Source organism: Schistocerca nitens, chromosome 6 (genome assembly GCF_023898315.1).
Source record: "Schistocerca nitens isolate TAMUIC-IGC-003100 chromosome 6, iqSchNite1.1, whole genome shotgun sequence".
Classification (NCBI taxonomy): domain Eukaryota; kingdom Metazoa; phylum Arthropoda; class Insecta; order Orthoptera; family Acrididae; genus Schistocerca; species Schistocerca nitens.
Window position 1 is genome coordinate 523,529,659 of NC_064619.1, and position 19,959 is coordinate 523,549,617.

Below are 19,959 nucleotides of genomic sequence, written 5' to 3' on the forward strand. Positions count from 1 at the left end.
CCATCGATGGTTTTATAAAGAACATCCAGCTAATAAATCGACAAATTCTCAGAACCTAACTGAAACGTGTTGCTAATATGTCCTCTAAATTGTCGTTAAGCCCGGTGGTTCCCGGGGCGAGAGGCATCGCAACACGCCGCTAACACTTAGACAGGTCCCCGTCGCCGGTCGTCGGCGCCACGCGCACTTCACTGACGTCACCACGCCGGCCGGCCTGGGAACGTTCCCTCCGATGAAACGCTGGTCATTGTTGCCGTGGTTCCTCTTGCAGCAGCGGCGAGGAGGGCGCTAGTCGAACCGGCGCACTAGCCACGGCGCTGGCTCTCAGTTGAGGGCGTCATTGCCTTCGTGCCCGTAGAACACCGGATCTGTCGACAGAACAACGGAAAGACGTCACATGTGTAGCGCAGTATAAGGAAAAAAATCGCAACATCAAGAAATAATTAATGTAAAGTAATAACATTTCTGAAATATACGCTACTGGCCATTAAAATTGCTACACCAAGAAGAAACGCAGATGATAAACGGGTATTCATTGAACAAATATATTATACTACAACAGACGTGTGATTACATTTTCACGCAATTTGGGTGCATAGATCCTGAGAAATCAGTACCCAGAACAACCACCTCTGGCCGTAATAACGGCCTTGATACGCCTCGGAATTGAGTCAAACAGAGCTTGGATGGCGTGTACAGGTACAGCTGCCCATGCACCTTCAACACGACACCACAGTTCAACAAGAGTAGTGACTGGCGCATTGTCACGAGCCAATTGCTCGGCCACCATTGACCAGACGTGTTCAATTGGTGAGAGATCTGGAGAATGTGCTGGCCCGGGCAGCAGTCGAACATTTTCTGTATCCAGAAAGGCCCGTACAGGACCTGCAACATGCGGTCCTGCATTATCCTGTTGAAATGTAGGGTTTCGCAGTGATCGAATGAAGGGTAGAGCCACGAGTCGTAACACATCAGAAATGTAACGTCCACTGTCCAGAGTGCCGTCAATGCGAACAAGAGGTGACCGAGACGTGTAACCAATGGCACCCCATAACATCACGTCGGGTGATACGCCAGTGTGGCAATGACGAATACACGCTTCCAATGTGCGTTCACCGCGATGTCGCCAAACACGGATGGGACCATCATGATGCTGTAAACAGAACCTGGATTCATCCGAAAAAATGACTTTTTGCCTTTCGTGCACCCAGGTTCGTCGTTGAGCACACCATCGCAGGCCCTCCTGTCTGTGATGCAGAGTCAAGGGTAACCGCAGCCATGGTCTCCGAGTTGATAGTCCATGCTGCTGCAAACGTCGTCGAACTGTTCGTGCAGATGGTTGTTGTCTTGCGAACGTCCCCATCTGTTGACTCAGGGATCGAAACGTGGCTGCAGGATCCGTTACATCCATGCGGATAAGATGCCTGTCATCTCGACTGCTAGTGATAGGAGGTCGTTGGGATCCATCACGGCATTCCGTATTACCCTCCTGAACCCACTGATTGCATATTCTGCTAACAGTCATTGGATTTAGACCAACGCGAGCACCAACGTCGCGATACGATAAACCGCAATCGCGATTGGCTACAATCCAACCTTGTGTGAATGCTCTCAAAAGCTAGTCATTTGCATATCACAGCATCTTCTTCCTGTCGGTTAAATTTCGCGTCTCTAGCACGTAATCTTCGTGGTGCAGCAATTTTAATGGCCAGTAGTGTAACTAGCTCGAGTAGGCCAAGGCGACATGTCGACACTTTATAGCATGTTGAGTTACAACAGCGGTAAGTGGGCGAGAGTTAACCTGTTGGAAAACACCATCTGGAATGCCATACATGAATGGCAGCACAACAGGTCGAGTCACCAAGGTGACGTACAGATTTTCAGACAGAGTGCGTCGGGTAACCATTAGAGTGCTCCTGCTGTCTTACGAAATCGCACTCCAGACCGTAACTCCAGGTGTAGGTGAAGTGTGTCTAACACGCAGACAGGTTGCTTGCAGGTCTTCAACTGGCATCCATCTAACCAAAACACGGCCATCACTGGCACCGAGGCAGAACCAGCTTTCATCAGAAAATACAACAGAACTCCACACTGCCTTGAGCTCCCACTTGACACCACTGGAGTGGCATAAGGCGGTGGTTTGGGGTAGGTGGAATGCACGTTATCGGACGTCTGGCTCGGAGCTGTCCCTGAAGCAGCCGTTTTGCAGCAGTTCGTCGTGTCATTGTGGGGGCAAATGCTGCTCAAATTGCTTCTGCAGATGCAGTACGTTGAGCCAAAGCCATAAACCGAACACGTTGGTCTTCCCTCTAGGCAGTGCCACGTGACCGTCCGGAGCCATGTCTTCTTGCGACTGTCCATTCTCTTGACCACCGCTGCCAGCAATCGTGTACAGTTGCAACATTCCTGCCAAGTCTCTCTGCAATATCGCAGATCCAGCATCTCAGCGAGGTGCTGAGAATGGCGTCTTTGTCGCCTTAAAGCCATTTTTGGCTAACATCAACTCACCACATCTAGTCTCAAAGGGATCACGACTACTACAGCTTGTATCTAACACAAACCTGATGTGCATCCTCATAGTGGCGCTACTAGCGCCACTCTTATGCTACTAGTGACATCTTTCAGATGTATGAACACGCCTGCAAACTTTCATTTATGTCACACAACTTCTCCTGTTGTTGCGATTTCTTTCCCTTTCAGTGTACATCTATACTCCGCAAGGCAGATCGTCAAGTATCAGGGAGGGTATGGTTAACAGAGGAACTGGAATTGGCGGTATCAAAGCAAAAGCGATATTCTGAACTCCATTTACATATGTTGCTTTACAAAGGAAAACCCAAGAGTACTGCACAAGTTAAATTTTCGCAGCACTGCGAAGATTGATGGCGTTGAGAAATAGCTGAGGTCGTTAAAACAAAGCCCGATGGTCATATGGAATATTTATCAGATTGTATATAAATTTGCTGCTCAGTTAGACATTCTTTACTACGTGTAGCACAGCCCAATGTCCTCCGCTCGTCGCTCTTGTCTGTGTTTGTCTTCTCTAGAGTACACTGGTCCAGTCCGGAGGAACTCTGCACATGCTAATCGAGTTGATGTACCTCTTCATGAGACAGACTGCTTAGTCACAGGGTGCTCGATACCAGCTCGAGTCGATAAGGTCTTTCCATTCTAGGGAGTACACCCACAGGTGTCAGAAGAGAGGTAGCGGCAGAGACTTAACAGAAGAATTAAGAAACCGATCCAAGGCCTCTTTGGTTTGGAATTCGTTTTTATCCATTACGACTGAAATCCAGAAAAAAATTCCACCAATTCCAACGTCAACAGAAGTCCGCCTACCTGAGATGTGGGGAATGAAGTCCTCTAGAGGATTATGTAGAACAAAAGAGAAGCTGAAACTTCCTGGCAGATTAAAACTGTGTGCCCGACGGAGACTCGAACTCGGGACCTTTGCCTTTCGCGGGCAAGTGCTCTACCATCTGAGCTACCGAAGCACGACTCACGCCCGGTCCTCACAGCTGTACTTCTGCCAGTATCTCGTCTCCTACCAGATCAGCGCACACTCCGCTGCAGAGTGAAAATCTCATTGTGGAAAAAGAGAAGCTACTATCAGTCCCGCATCCCCAATACGGGACTTGGAAGACCGTCAGCAGACTAGAAACAAGGGTGACAAGGTGCAAGACTAATCTGAAGAAATGGGGTATCAGTGATGATGAAGTTTGCGTGGGGCAAGGCAGGATTCTGAATAGTTGGTGGTTTGCAGTAATCTAAGCGAACGTGTGATTGAAAGACTTGTTTGCAGCGAATGATTGCGCTGTTCTGGCTGCTGAACACGAGACTCACGAAGTGTGCATTCACTCATTAATATTAGATTGTATTTTTAGGATTATAACGTGTTTTAGTGCTTCTTGGACTCGGATAAATCCATACATATTATAAAGACGGATGTATTTTCCACATCTCCTACTAAACCACTGGACCGAATTAAAGCTAACTTCGTACACACATTACTAACCGTCTGGAAAAAATCGCTGTAGGGATCAGAACAACCTATCTACCACAAGGATGGGGGTGAAAAAGCAATGTAGCCCACGACATCCGAATATCTACTCTTTATTCATCCTGTACTTGAGGATAAGAGTACGTGGTGACTTACAACAAACTTTACACATAATTTCACACCTTTATGAAACTTTTTCTCGCTGACAACCCCCACAAAATGATTAAATGGAAGTAAGTTTATCGCTTACTACATTTTTGCTCTTCGTGCAGTAAAACTGCCGCATGAACCATGACGTTTTACTTTACCTCTTCTTTACTACTAATCCTTCGCGACACATGTTGCAGACAGTAGTCACATATATCATTGAAAGTATCAGAAAAATTATATCCTTGTTCGTTTCATAGTTCAGGAGGTATGACGTCAAAAACACTAAGATGCGTAAGAACCTGCCGCATCATGCACGATATTTTCAGTTATTACCTCTTTACTACTATCTCAGAAAATAATTTTGAACAATTGGTTCATGAGCCCATTCGAAGGGTAAATGGTTGCGAAAGCGTACTTGACCTCGTAGCAACAAATAATCCTGAACAAATAGTGAGTATCGTGACGAATACAGGGATTAGTGACCACTAGGCCGTTGCCGCTAGGCTGAATGCCGCAACACCTACAACCATCAAAAAGAAACGCAAAGTGTACTTATTTAAAAAACCTGATAAAATGCTCTTTACGTCTTTTTAAGGGAAAGTCTCACTCCTTCCTATCTGATCATGTAAGTGTAGAAAAGTTGTGGAATGATTTCAAAGATATAGAATCGACAGCAATTGAGAGATATATACCACATAAATTAATAAGTGATGGTACTGATCGTACATGGTACACAAAACAGGTCAGATCGCTGTTGCAGAAGCAGCGAAAAAGCATGCAAAAATTTAAAAGAACGCAAAATCCCCAAGATCGGCAAAGTTTTGCAGAAGATCGAAATATAGCGCGTACTTCAATGCGAGATGCTTTTAATCATTTTCCATAACGAAATTCTGTCTCGAAATCTGACAGAAGACCCAAAGAGATTCTGGCTATGCATAAAGCAGAACCAGTGGCAAGACGCGGTCAACGGTGAAGTCACTGATGACGGTGCCACTAAAGCAGGGTTATTAAACACAGTTTTCCAAAACTCCTTCACCAAAGAAGACGAATTAAATATTCCTGAATTCCAATCAAGAACAACTGCCAAGATGAGAAACATAGACATAGATATCATTGGTGTCGCAAAGCAGCTTAAATCACTTAATAAAGGCAAGGTTTCCCGTCCAGACTGTATACCAGTAGGGTTCCTCTCAGAGTTTGCTGATACAGTAACTCCATATTTAGCAATGATATACAACCGCTTGCTCACAGAAAGATCCGTACCTAAAGACTGGAAATCGCTCAAGTCACACAAATAGCCAAAAAAGGAAAGTAGGAGTAATCCGTTGAACTACAGGCCCATATCACTAACGTCGATTTGCAGTAGTGTTTTGGAACAATACTGTATTCGAACATTATGAAGTACCTCAGCACGGATTCAGAAAATATCTTTCTTGCGAAACACAACTAGCTCTTTATATTCATGAAATAATGAGTGCTATCGACAGGGGATCTCAAATTGATTCCATATTTTTAGATTTCCAGAAGGCTTTAGATACCGTTCCTCACAAACGTCTTCTAACCAAACTACGTGCCTATGGAATATCGCCTCAGTTGTGCGACTAGATTCGTGATTCCTGTCAGAAAGACCACAGTTCGTAGTAATAGAAGGAAAGTCATCGAGTAAAACAGAAGTGATAGCCGGCGTTCCCCAAGGAAGTGTTATAGGCCATCTATTGTTCCTGATCTATATTATCTATATTAACGACATAGGAGAAGATCTCAGTAGCCGTCTCAGATTGTTTGCAGATGATGCTTCCATTTACCATGCTGTAAAGTCATCAGATGACCAAAACGAATTGAAAAATGATTTAGATAAGATATCTGTATGGTGTAAAAAGTGGCAATTGACCCCGAATAAAGAAAAGTGTGAAGTTATTCACATGAGTACTAAAAGAAATCCGCTAAATTTCGATTACGCGATAAGTCACACAAATCTGAAGGCTGTAAATTCAACTAAATTCTTGGGGATTACAATTACAAATAACCTAAACTGGAACGATCACATAGATAATGTTGTGGGTAGAGCAAACCAAAGACTGAGATTTATTGACAGAACACTTAGAAGGTCTACTAAAGTGTCTGCTTACGCCACGCCGGTCAACTAAAGAGACTGTTTACGCCACGCTTGTCCGCCCTATCCTGGAGCATTGCTGTTCGGTGTTGGATTCGCATCAGGTGGGACTGACGGATGACATCGAAAAGGTACAAAGAAGGGCAGCTCGTTTTGTATTATCGAGAAATAGGGGAGATAGTACCACAGACAGTATACGTGAATTGGAGTGGCAATCATTAAAACAAAGGCGTTTTCCGTCGCGATGGGATCTTCTCATGAAATTTCAATTATCAGTTTTCTCCTCTGGTTTCGAAAACGTTCTTATGGCAGCCACCAAAATAGAGAGAAATGATCATCACGATAAAATAAGAGAAATGAGTTCTCGCATAGAAAAATTTAAGTGCTCGTTTTTCTCTCGCGTCGTTCGAGAGTGGAACGGTAGAGAGACAGCTTGAAGGTGGATCATTGAATCCTCTGCCAGGCCCTATATTGTGAATAGCAGAGTAATCAATAAATGAAATTGGAACGATCATATAGATAATATTGTGAGGTAAAGCAAACCAAAGACTGCGATTTATTGGCACAACACTTGGAAAATGCATCATGTCTACTAAAACGACTGCTTACATTGCGGGCTTGTACGACCTCTTCTGGAGTACTTCGATGCGGTGAGGGATCCACATTAGATAGGACTGACGGAAGACCTCAAAAAAAGTACCAAAGAAAGCAGCTCGTTTGGTATTATAGCGAAAAAGAGGAGAAAGTGCCACAGTTATGATACGCGAACTAGGGTGGCAATAATTAAAACAAAGGCGTTCTTTGTTGCAGCAGGATCTTCTCATGAAATTTCAATCACCTTCTTTCTCCTCAGAGTGTAAAAATATTTTGTTAGCGCCCATCTAGATAGGGAGAAATGATCATCATAGTAAAATAAGAGAAATACGAGGTCGCACGGGAAGATTTATGTGTTCGTTTCTCCTGCATGCTTTTCGAGTGTAACAGTAGAGAAATACTTGAAGAAGGCTCGATGAACTCTATGCCAGGCACTTAATTATGAATTGCAGAGTAATCATGTAGCTTTAGATAGTTCCCCACGAATCGCTCCTATAGATACCGGGTGACAACATTAGACTAATTTCAAAGCGCACAGGATTTCTGAGCAATCATTCTTTCCGTACTCCATATACGAAAGGAACGGGAAGAAGCCGTAATAAGAAGTACCCTCTGCCATTCACTCACTTCATAGCGCTTCTCAGACCATAGATCATAGATGTAGATGTACATGATACCACTGTCACTTCCAGGGAACAAGCACTGCCAGAAAGAAAAAACAAGAAATTGAGAAGTGGTACTGCCAGAAAAGTCTTTTGGGATGTTCTTCAAGTAGCACGGTACAATGACTTGAACGTCGATTACGTCGTCAAAGCGTTGACCCTTCACGTGACTTTGCGCACTGTGTCTTTTTGTGGTAGGTTCATAAACATAACACTGTCTCGTCTCCCGTGATGAATTGTTCGCATATTGTATTCAAGCCGTGGCAGGCGCCCACGCGTCGTTGTTTTCGTTGACGAGTCGAGTGTTTGGGACAAACTTTGCACACACTTCTCTCTTTTTCAAAAAATTCTGGATATCGCCTTGAACACCTGATTTAGAGATGTTGTACCATTGTGATTTACGACAAAACAGCGTTTACACACCACGGCCGTACGGCCACTACTTAATACTGGCTGCTCACAATTGACAGATGGAATGCTCGCGTGATGTTCTCAGCTATTAGTTCAAGCAGGCACTGTAGTTACTCCACTGACGTCGCTTGTACGCCAGGGATGAAATGAATATCGGACTTTTTGAAGGACCGTTTACTCAGTGGTAGACGTTCTTTTGATGACTGAAATAAATTAGATGATTTTTGTAAGATGTGTTGAGACTGGAGCAACTCTGAAGTAGCTGCCATGAAGGTTTGTTAAGCGCATACAGTTTCTGGAACGCGTAACAACCAACCAGTGGAAAAATGCTCCTATTGCAGCACAAAAAACGTGAATATCCTCCAGCTTAAATAAAAGATTCTGACTGAAAAGAGGGGTACCAGCTGCTTCATTCTACCATCCTCAGTACCTTAAAAAATTTCCCCAAAATTTTGGCATGCCAACATATTTGCGCTCGTTTTAACAGGCAACCATCATCTCACTCCCACAAGCTCCTTTAATTGTAACTCTCTCACACCCACCAGCCCATCGCTGTAAGTCGCTCATGCCCATCCACCCACTCATTGAAACCCGACTCATTGTCATTATCTGTTTGTGTGTCTCTAATTGTAACTGTCTCCTGTCTTATAGCCAGTCTCCTTTGTTCTGTGCTACTACTACTGTCCCTGTCTCCCTCTTGCTCTCTCTTTCTGCTACTGTCTGTTTCATTCCTTCCCACTGCTGCCGCCTCTTCTCACTGTCACTGTCTCTCTCTTCCTATTATCATTGTCATAGACTGGCTCTCAGCCACTTCCACTTTGTCCTTTTCTTTATTCCTCTTTCACTGGTACTGTCTCCTTCACTCTTTTTCTAGCACTATTCTGTCACTGTCAACTATGTTCCATGGTGACTGTGTCCCTCTCCCTCACACACTCCTTTGGTCTTTCTACACCACAAACACTCTCTACTATCTTCCAATATTTATAACTTTTCCGTTTCTTTCCACTGCGAATATCTCCTCTCTCACCACAAAAAAGTGACGATATTTTCGGAAGCTAAAATTTTTGGGGAAATTTTTGAAGGTGTTGAAGAAGGCAGCTGGTACTGCATTTTTCAGTCAGAGTATTGTAAACAGCAACATATTCGCCATTTTTGTTCTTCGATAGTGGCATTTTTCTGCTGGTACCCTTCTTTTCTCTGCTACAGCACCGCACGTCACTCACGAGAAAAGAAGTTTATGGGTCAGTTGAGCCGTGCTGCGACTCGCGTTGGTGCTGTTTGTAGGTTTCCGCTCTCTGTTGGAGGCCAGACGGTACCATTTAGTTGGCATGGTTGCGGTTGTTTGTCTTCTCGTTTTCACTGTCGCCACTCGGTTTCGTAAGCGTTGCTTGTCCGCTAATGGCAGCAGCGGCGGTTATCGATATGTAGTAACTGTTGCCCTATCTTTGGGACGACGTCGTTGTTTTTCCGGGCCGTGTGAGTGGGCTAGTTCGGTTGGGACTGAGGAGGACCTAGATCCGCGTAGTGCGTGAACACGCCAGGACTGATGGTGGCACGCATGGACTGCCGGATGGAAGGGCTGTGGTCACGGGGGTGCACGACCTCGTCGTAAACCGAATCCAGCAAGCTGTAAGATGAGTGCATTTCAATCATAGTAGAGAAACCTCCACCATTGTGATATCTCGCGATCTTCCAGTGACTTGGGTTCGTGTTGCTGCTCGTAGTGTCGCTGAGGTGAAGAGCAGCGAGTGGAGTGCTTTCTATTCTGGTGGTAGTGGTTCCTTTCCCGTTCTGAGCACTCTAAACACAGTTTCCTGGGTACGTAGTGCAGACCGCCGGTTCCAGCTTTGGCGTATTTTTCCATCGTTGCATTTGGTTTATCGGACGTCAGGTAACTTCAGCAAGATTATCATTAGTCATTCGTTAGACTGCCACTAGTCTGTGTTACCATCTTGTGAAGTGAATGCAACTCTTGGCTGCCTATCTCATCGCTCGCGAAAGTGTTTGTTGCCAGACCTTCTCAGCGGTCGATTCCTGGAGCGCCGTCTGGATCAGTTGCTCGTTTATTTAATTAACGTTTGCTATTGTATTCTGCTGTGTTTGTGGCGACTTGCCTTTAATATTTCAATACCTGTAACTTGTAAGTTGCTGCGAGTTTCAAACAATTCTTAATTTATTGCGATTCCTGGCGTGTAAGGCCTTCTGCCCAGATCACAGTGGCTTGCCTTTAAAACATATTACGAAACAGAGTGGCGCCAGTGAACACGAGAAGAAGACAAACAACAGCAACCATGCCAACTAAGCGATACCGTCTGGCCTCCAACAGAGGGCGGAAACCTACAGACAGCACCAACGCGAGTCGCACCACTGCTCATCAGTAAAATTTTGATGGTTTACTTACGTGAAACTGAAATATCGCAAAACTAGTTTCGCACGTCAGACCAGACGTTACGGACATTACGCGCACTAAAACTGTGCATGTACCTCTTTATTGCAACAAGGTGTTCCGAGAACCCTTCTGATGATAATGAAGATACTTAAAAGGCATATTTATCCGTGCTACGTCACTTTATAAACTACGTTTTCGCTTCACATCGAATTTTACGTGCGTAAGATTACTTTGAACCGCTGCATCTCGGAAACGAATAAAGATATCAAGAAAATGTTCAAGGCTGTTCGAGATCAAGATGTTAGGACTATATCATAAAAATTACTGTCATAGCCTTCTTGGAATCAGTGGCTCGGTTTTGACACTCAAAAAACATGATTTTAGGTGTTTCTGGAAAATGGATAAAGGTTTTTGAAAACGGGAAGATGTCGCTTCTAGATAAAAGCCTAGAGAATACACCGTTAAAATCCGAGCAAATTTCTGGTGTTAGTTTTTCACATAACCGCTGCTGACGACGAAACAATGGTGGAAACGCTTTTTTCTGGTTCAAATGGTTCAAATGGCTCTGAGCACTATGGGACTCAACTGCTGTGGTCATAAGTCCCCTAGAACTTAGAACTACTTAAACCTAACTAACCTAAGGACAGCACACAACACCCAGCCATCACGAGGCAGAGAAAATCCCTGACCACGCCGGGAATCGAACACGGGAACCCGGGCGTGGGAAGCGAGAACGCTACCGCACGACCACGAGATGCGGGCACTTTTTTCTGGTTTTCTCAGGAACCGCCTCCGTAAGCCCCCTAAAGCGCACTAAAGACTACATCTGATGCAAAGAGAACCGACTGATTTGCTCCATTTACCTAACTGGACGAAGTACGTAGTATTCAAATTCTGACCGTATACTGTACGATAATGACAGTAAGACAATCCTTCTGTTGGGTATACAAATGGTCCCTAACCCAAGGGCTTTCCAAAACATTTGACCATAGCTTTCTATCGTCAAAAGAACTCGAGGATGAGCCCCGCAAAACTCCTATTTTTTGCGATGCGTTTTGGAACATACTGCTAGCGCATGCTGTTGCAAGTGTACAGATACTTTGATCAGTTTGATGAGAGTGGAATCCAATTTATCAGGGGGATTTATTGCGAAAGCTATGTGCCAGTGGGTAGTACCAGGATTTACTGTCTCTTTGACAAGAATAAGTAGGCTCGAAGTATTCGCGACGTCTTTTAAACACTTGACTGCCCTGTTGAAAATAAATTATGTGTCTTATTTTAAAATTGTCTGATTCACGGGTCAGTCCATAATACTGATTGTTCACAATAAAGTGAAAAAGGCATCTTGTTTATATGATCTCTGAAATAGGGGAAATAGAACGAAAGTACGGAACCAGGATTGTAGTCAGGTGTGCCACCTCTTCATCTGAAGCATGTCCACGTCCCCAAATGTCTTTCTTCACGGCTCCAAGAATATGGAAATCGCGTTGTGAGATACTGGAAATGTATGGAAGATGTGTAAGGGCTTCCCAGCGAAACCTCTGTAGCGTACTCGAAGCAACCTTGGCAATATGTGGGCGGCTATTATCCTTCCACAGAATGATGCCTTCTGTAACCCACCAGGTTAGCCGAGAGCGCTAATGCTCTGCTTCCTGGTTCAGGTAGGAGCGCCAGCCCTGGATCGAATCCGCCCAGTGGATTAACGACAAGGGCCGGTGTGCCAGCCACCATGGATGTGGTTTTTAGGCGGTTTTCCACATCCCACTAGGTGAATACCGGGCTGGTCCCCACGTCCCGCCTCAGTTACACGCCTCACAGAGATCTGAACACGTTCACACTATTCCATGGATTACGCTAGATGTAGACATCTGGGGTACACTAATTCCGTCCCAGTGGGTACGGGGTGGCGGCAGGAAGGACATCCGGCCACCTCTTAACATTAACGTTGCCAAATCCGTACCTAAACTTGCCGGCCCTGCGTAACAAGCACAAGGCACAAGCAAAAGAAGAAGAAGAATGATGCCTTCCGTCAACATCCCTGAGTGTCTGGAATTGATGGCACGCTTCAGTTTTTGCAAAGTTCCCACCTACCTCTATATGTTAATTGTGGCGCTGGAAGGTATCGTTGGGTTGCAGGACAATGCCCGCCCACGTGCTGCCAAGGTTGTTTGAGCTACGCTGCAGAAGTTCCACTGGAAAGCCATTATACATCATCCATATAGTCCCGGTCTATCCCCATGCGATTACCATGCTTTTGGAGCCTCGAAGTAAGACATTCGTGGCTATAGATTTGCTTTGGACGAAGAGGTGCACACTTGGGTACAATCATGATTCCGTAGTAACTGCAAACATTTTTTCATGAACGCACTGGCTGTCTTATCTCGTAATGGGATAAATGTATTAACAGTTATGGCCATTACTTTTTAAATAATAAACAGTATACTTACTTTTTCTTTCATCTGTCTAATTTTCATTTGACTTCTCCTTATAGTTCTGATTTCATTATATTCCTAACTGATTCTGAGCATTTAATTTTCATTACCTTGCAAGGACAGCAATCGCTATATGCGACCTCATTGTCGGTGGAACTTTTGTTTCTGCCGAAGGAGGCGTAGTCTAGCTAATTTTAAAGGCAAGGAAATCAAAGTGTACTCTAAAATAAAATCTAAATCAATCCAGTTGCTCTAAATTTTATACCCGCATATTCGCTTCTGATGTCAGGATTTACACTCATTATCACTGGAAGCAAATAATTACCTAAGGAAATAACGCATAAAGATCTCATAAAATTTTTTTTCTAAATGACACATGAGACTGGGATTGGTAATTAAATGGCAGATTTATAGGGGCTACCTATGCAAATGTCAATAAATTTTTGTCATCATATTTGAAACACTCTTTCAGCTAAGACACCAAGACATTTTTACAATATCTAAGGCGGCTTGTCGTAAATCAAAGTTTATTTCATAATTGTGCCTATAAAAATACGCGACATGTAGGAGAAAGTGATTTTCGTGTTTATGTTATCAGGTAAGTTGAGATATTGTTGGAGGATCATCCACCATTTGCGTGAAGTAATTTAGAATAAAGGGAAAAGATGTAAATAAAGATTACTTAACGAGTATTTTAAACCTGCTGCCCGGAAATATAATTTCCTAATTGTAACTGATGCCCCACTTTTAGGGTTTACCCAACATGTTCATATCCCTTAGTCGGCTGCCGGTTGCCAGTTACTAGTCAACCATGTCAACTGTTCTTCAGCTGTACATGATGCTGAGCTTGTAAAGAACAGAAGATTGTATTTGGCACAAATAGCGTTAGTTAACCTGTTCTCGTTTATTAATGTCTGAATCAACCAGTAGACAATTTTTTTAAATGTCTCAATAAGTAAAACATTTTGAAAGTGTAGATATTTACTGACTGATAGGCCTAAGAACGTGAACTGCGATCTATCAGTGTGTTGTGCAAGTGTTAGTAGCAATTATTTTAAGGCTCTGTAATTACGAATGTTTCGCGCTACCATGTCTCTCATGAAGGATTTTCAAAAAAGTAAAGTAAAGTAATCTTTGGGATCTGCCTAAATTTTCTTTGCTGAATGGGAACTGAATATTACACGTTACATATTGCAGCTGATATAAAATGGTTGAGAACAACATATTAGACTACGCTTGATCAGAAATGAATATTCTGTACAAATAAATACTGTTCTCTTCGAAACGTTTTAAATTATTTTGACACATTCTAGCATGAAATATGTTTTTTCCATGAAAAACAAAATTCGTTGCCGTCCTTGCAATTTATTCCTTCTGTAAATGCCTAAGCCCAGATCGTGACATTTGGCAGGACTGCTGTGGAGGCGTCATGTCACGGATAGCGCGGCCCCTCCCGCCGGAGGTTCGAGTCCTCCCTCAGGCATGGGTGTGTGTGTGTGTGTGTGTTATCCTTAGTGTAAGTTATTTTAAGTAGTGTGTAAGTCTAGGGACCGATGACCTCAGCAGTTTGGTCCCTTAGAAATTCACACACATTTGAACATTTGAACTACTATGGAAAATAAATAATCCAAATTACATTTTCTTTAATGTTATGATATATTAGGTTTCTGTATACGTTCGCAATGTACCCTCAGGTTAGTGGAGAACGCTAATGCGCTGCTTTCTGGACTCGGGATGGCGGGCCAGCCATGTATCGAATCCACCGGCGGATTAACAACGAGGGCCAGTTGCCAACAAGCCTGGATGTGGTTTTTAGGCGGTTTTCCACATCGCGATAGGTGAATACCGTGATGATCCCCCCGTTCCGTCTCAGTTAGACGACTCGCAGACATCTGAACACGTTCGCACTATTCTATGGATTACACTAGACGCTGACAGCTGGAGTACATTAAAGACATCTGGCCACCCCTTAAAATGAACCTTGCTAAATCCGATCCCAACAATGCCGACCTTGCGAAATCGCTGGACAAGGCCCCAGCAAAAGAAAGAAAGAATACGTTCGCAGCGTGTTTGTTGCGTATGCTAACGTTCCGGCTGCTATGGGTTTATTTATCGATTGTCATTTTTTATTTGTATTTCACTGTTCCTCTTTTAGTTTGCATATTGTCACTTTGTCATTTGGAGGTAGCGAGTGGTGGAGCTGTAGACTCTATAAAATGGAGTGCCTTGTGGAGAAATCGGAATATTTCCGACATATTGTTCATTTTGATTTCAGAAAGGGAGGGGGCCAGTAGCGGAGACAGTCAGAAACATTTGAATTGTTTATGGTAATAGTGCAGACGTAGTCCAAGAACAACGACCAGGAAGACGACGTGATGTTACTCCACGATAACGCCCGAGCGCATCCACTTTATTCACCTGATCTTACGCCCTCAGACTTTCACCTTTCTTGCTCTCTATCAAAGAACCTTAAAGGAACTTCCTTTTGCGGATGAAGATGCGTTCCGAACTGGCTCGACGAGTTCTTCGCCTCAAAATCCATGTGATTTCTGCAGCCGCGGAATCGGAAAGCTACCTCCGCGTTGGCAGACTGTTGTAAATAGTGAAGGAGAATATACCAGTGATGACTTATATCTGTTATGTGTATCTGTTGTGTTTATTAAACTTATGGAAAAACGCTATGAGCTTCTGCACCATCCCAGTACCTGACTAGTAACATATGGATAACTCTCAGACAAATGAATGAAAACACTGAACCCTCTTTAATGTTACAATCTATTTAGCTAGTAACGTACGGATAACTGCCACTCAAATGAATGAAAAGAACACTGGCCGAGCTACAAGTCAATAAAAGACATTGAAATTCCCACGCAACGGTAATTTCTTTTACGGATTTTGTGAAATCAATAAGTTACAGGCATTGCTGCATGCGCGTTCCAAACTGCCCGTTGAGTCCTGCATTAATATGGCGGCGGTTTTAATCGATACAGACGCTGGTTGGAGCTTCAATCAGCCTTCTGTGCCTACTCACAGCGCAGTCACTGTAATCCTATTATCTCTCGAGGAATAGCGAACATCAAAATTGCTTCTTCTCGACTTCTAACCGCGTATTAGACCACAGACAGAATAGTTCTGAATGAACGCTTCCTTTTCACGGACAACTCGTGTGCGTTAATTTCAATTCAGCTCAGGTGTTATGGCGAAACAAGTCGTTATTTCTGCAGGAACTTTCGGCAACAAGTATCACTGCTATTTTCAGGTGGCTGCTGAGGGAGGCAAGAACTTAAACAAAACACAACAAAAGAAATTAAATTACAAATTCTCCGAGAAATTCACCGACCGCATGCATGCCTCTGCACATACAACGGAAGTTATGTGTCATACTTTTGGAAATATCAATGTAACACCGAATTGTTCCCGTCTGAAGAATAAGTTTGCTAGCATAAGGGCATGAAGTGGCTTCCAGAACGAGATTTTCACTCTGCAGTGGAGTGTGCGCTGATGTGAAACTTCCTGGCAGATTAAAACTGTGTGCCGGACCGAGACTCGAAATCGGAACCTTTGCCTTTCACGGGCAAGTGCTCTACCATCTGAGCTACCCAAGCACGACGCACGCCCCGTCCTCACAGCTTTACTTCTGCCAGTACCTCGTCTCCTACCTTCCAAAATTTACAGAAGCTCTCCTGCGAACCTTGCAGAACTAGCACTCCTGAAAGAAAGGATATTGCGGAGACATGGGTTAGCCACAGCCTCGGGGATGTTTCCAGAATGAGATTTTCACTCTGCAGTGGATGTGCGCTGATATGAAACTTCCTCGCAAATTAAAACTGAGTGCCGGACCGAGACTCGAAATCGGGACCTTTGCCTTTCGCGGGCAAGTGTTCTACCATCTGAACTACCCAAGCACTACTCACGCCCCTTCCTCACAGCTTTACTTCTGCCAGTACCTCATCTCCTACCTTCCAAACAGCCAGGAAGTTTCATGAAGCGGCTTGTTGTTGGATATTTTACACTGGTCGCTGCAAAGTATGTTTTACAGACACAATCAATGAACCATTTCTCAACATAACAGCCGAGCGATCTGGTGCAGTGGCAAGACACTTGGCTGGTATTCGCGGATGCACGGCAGTTCAAATCTCCGGCCAGCCATTCGGATTTAGATTTTCCTTGATTTTCCTAACTCGTCATCTTAAACACTTTCGTTTCCACTTACGGCTGCGAACAATCATTTTATTAGGGTTACATACCTCAAGCAGTAAAAACGGAATTCCTTGGATCGCTTTGTTATCCGTGTGTCTGTATGTCCGACCGTTAAGCGCTGTTTTTTTCGGGAACTTGTAGACTATCAAGTTGAAATTTACGTAACATACTAAGGTCTACAGTCCCTGGCGGCGTGAAAAGTTTAAGCTTCTAAGTCAATGCAATCAAGAAATACGGCCATTTATGTCACACATTTCGGTACTCTCAGACTCCCATCGAAACCTATAGAATGTTTTCCGTTGACCTACAGTCATGAAGCAAGTTTTCACAGTACAAAGAAAAACACCCTGAAATTATTAATTTGTAATTATGTAACATAAAAGACATTTCTTTGCCATTTATTGACCGTCTACCTGTCCGTCCGTCGGTTAAGATCCCATTTTGTCTTGAATGCATATAGGATCAAGGTGAAATTTGTGTCAGGTACTAAAGTCCACGGACTCTTAGCGCTGTAAATAATTGTAGCTTCTAAGTCAATGAAATCAAAAGAAACGGCCATACAAGTCACATTTTTGGTACTCGCAAACTCTCTCATGAAAAACTGGAGATGGGCGTGGTGGCATAGGAGTAAAGCGGGGGCTTGGGAAACTGAAAGATCGCGGGATCGATTTTCAGTCGACCTACGACTTTTTCAGTCTTTATTTTAACCTAGTCTTGAACTCTCAACGACGTGAGGAGTTGCCAGAAGCAATGCGTGGTTTGTATTCCACGTTAAACTTCGGGGCCCTGTTTTCCCGCTTGGATAACTGGGGTAGATTAGGGACACGCAAGTCGGAGAATTTGCGTCCAACAGCTTGCATTTATCGCGAATATCTTGCCCAACGTAAAGTCCCGAGCGACTGAAAAAAAGCGCAGGTGACGCCTGTATATAAGAAGGGTAGAAGGATGGATCCTCAAAATTATAGTTTAATATCCTTAACATCGGTTTGTTGTAGGATTCTCGAACATATTCTCAGTTCTAGTTGCTGTCCATGCATCAGCACGGCTTTAGAAAGCATCGCTCCTGTGAAACGCAACTCGCCCTTTTTTCACATGATATCTTGTGAACTATGCCATATTCCTTGACTTCCGGAAAGCGTTGGCTCGGTGCCCCACTGCAGAGTCCTAACTAAGGTGCGAGCATATGGGATTCGTTCCCAAATATGTGAGTGGCTCGAAGACTTCTTAAGTAATAGAACCCAATACGTTGTCCTCGATGGTGAGTGTTCATCGGAGGTGAGGGTATCATCTGGAGTGCCCCAGGGAAGTGTGTTAGGTCTGCTGTTGTTTTCTATCTACATAAATGATCTTTTGGATAGGGTGGATAGCAATGTGCGGCTGTTTGCTGATGATGCTGTGGTGTACGGGAAGGTGTCGTCGTTGAGTGACTGTAGGAGGGTACAAGATGAGTTGGACAGGATTTGTGATTGATGTAAAGAAAGGCAGCTAACTCTAAATATAGATAAATGTAAATTAATGCAGATGAATAGGAAAAAGAATCCCGTAATGTTTGAATACGCCATTAGTAGTGTAGCGCTTGACACAGTCACGTCGATTAAATATTTGGGCGTAACATTGCAGAGCGATATGAAGTGAGACAAGCATGTAATGGCAGTTGTGGGGAAGGCGGATAGTCGTCTTCGGTTCATTGGTAGAATTTTGGGAAGATGTGGTTCATCTGTAAAGGAGACCGCTTATAAAACACTAATACGACCTATTCTTGAGTACTGCTCGAGCGTTTGGGATCCCTATCAGGTTGGATTGAGAGAGGACATAGAAGCAATTCAGAGGCGGGCTGCTAGATTTGTTACTGGTAGGTTTGATCATCACGCGAGTGTTACGGAAATGCTTCAGGAACTCGGGTGGGAGTCCCTGGAGGAAAGGAGGCGTTCTTTTCGTGAATCGCTACTGAGGAAATTTAGAGAACCAGCATTTGAGGCTGACTGCAGTACAGTTTTACTGCCGCCAACTTATATTTCGCGGAAAGACAAAAAAGATAAGATAAGAGAGATTAGGGCTCGTACAGAGGCATATAGGCAGTTATTTTTCCCTCGTTCTATTTGGGAGTGGAACAGGGAGAGAAGATGCTAGTTGTGGTACGAGGTATCCTCCGCCACGCACCGTATGGTGGATTGCGGAGTATATATGTATATGTAGATGTAGATGTAGAAGACTTGCAGCGAGCCACCGAGCCCCACGAAATCAGTATTATTAAGTTTGTATGGAACCCACAGAGTGCGAGTTCTTCTCGCTTTTGTCTGTTTTTTAATTATTATTTATTTGTAGTCGGTATTGTTCGTTTGAAAGGGCACAGCCGGATTTAATCCCCAAACCAAAATTGTGTCCCGTCTCTAATAACCTCGTCGTTGACGCCAATTTCATTTTAATCATTCAGCCGTCATCAGCAAATTATAGATATACATACGTACTTCATTAAGATATTGTACATGTAAGAGGCTTGCGTTTGTTTCCTGGAAATGACCACTGAGCGTTGAAATCGGTTACTTTGCGAGACTTTTCAGAAATTTTGGCTGTGAAAAATAAACAATCTATTTTAAAGTTTTTTTCGTCAAATAAGAAATAATTACGACAGCAAAGTTACACCGTGAACTATTCACTGGGAAAGTAGGAATTTCTGTCCCATTTTATGGTTGTTAATGGTGCTTCTTCACGAAAAGTGAAAATACGTAACCTAAAATGGAAGTCATGATACTAAACTGTGCTTCGGAATGTATGTTCACAAAAGAAAGTTATTTTTATTCCAGTGCAAAAGCTCACGATTTCGTCCTGCAAGACAACACAAATCTAACACAATTGTATCGGCTCGTGGATAATTATTTTCAACAGTAATTAAGCGGCCTGTACAACACTAGGTGTGTTCGGAAAGCACTGGGGAGTAGTGTTGCTACCTAGACACTTTTCGAGGCGAGGAAAGTAGCATACACTTCCGATGAAGATGTATTAATGGT

The 19,959-nt window shown here is 43.7% G+C and overlaps 1 protein-coding gene across 1 annotated transcript in view; it reads right to left on the reverse strand.

The window, feature by feature from the left end:
• Nucleotides 1-324: 324 nt before the first annotated feature.
• Nucleotides 325-19,959, reverse strand: part of LOC126263440 (homeobox protein orthopedia-like) — a 71,175-nt gene continuing 51,540 nt past the window's right edge. The window contains exon 4 of the mRNA XM_049960533.1: nucleotides 325-368. Coding sequence (XP_049816490.1) covers nucleotides 325-368 — 44 coding nt within the window. The remainder of the gene's footprint in view (nucleotides 369-19,959) is intronic.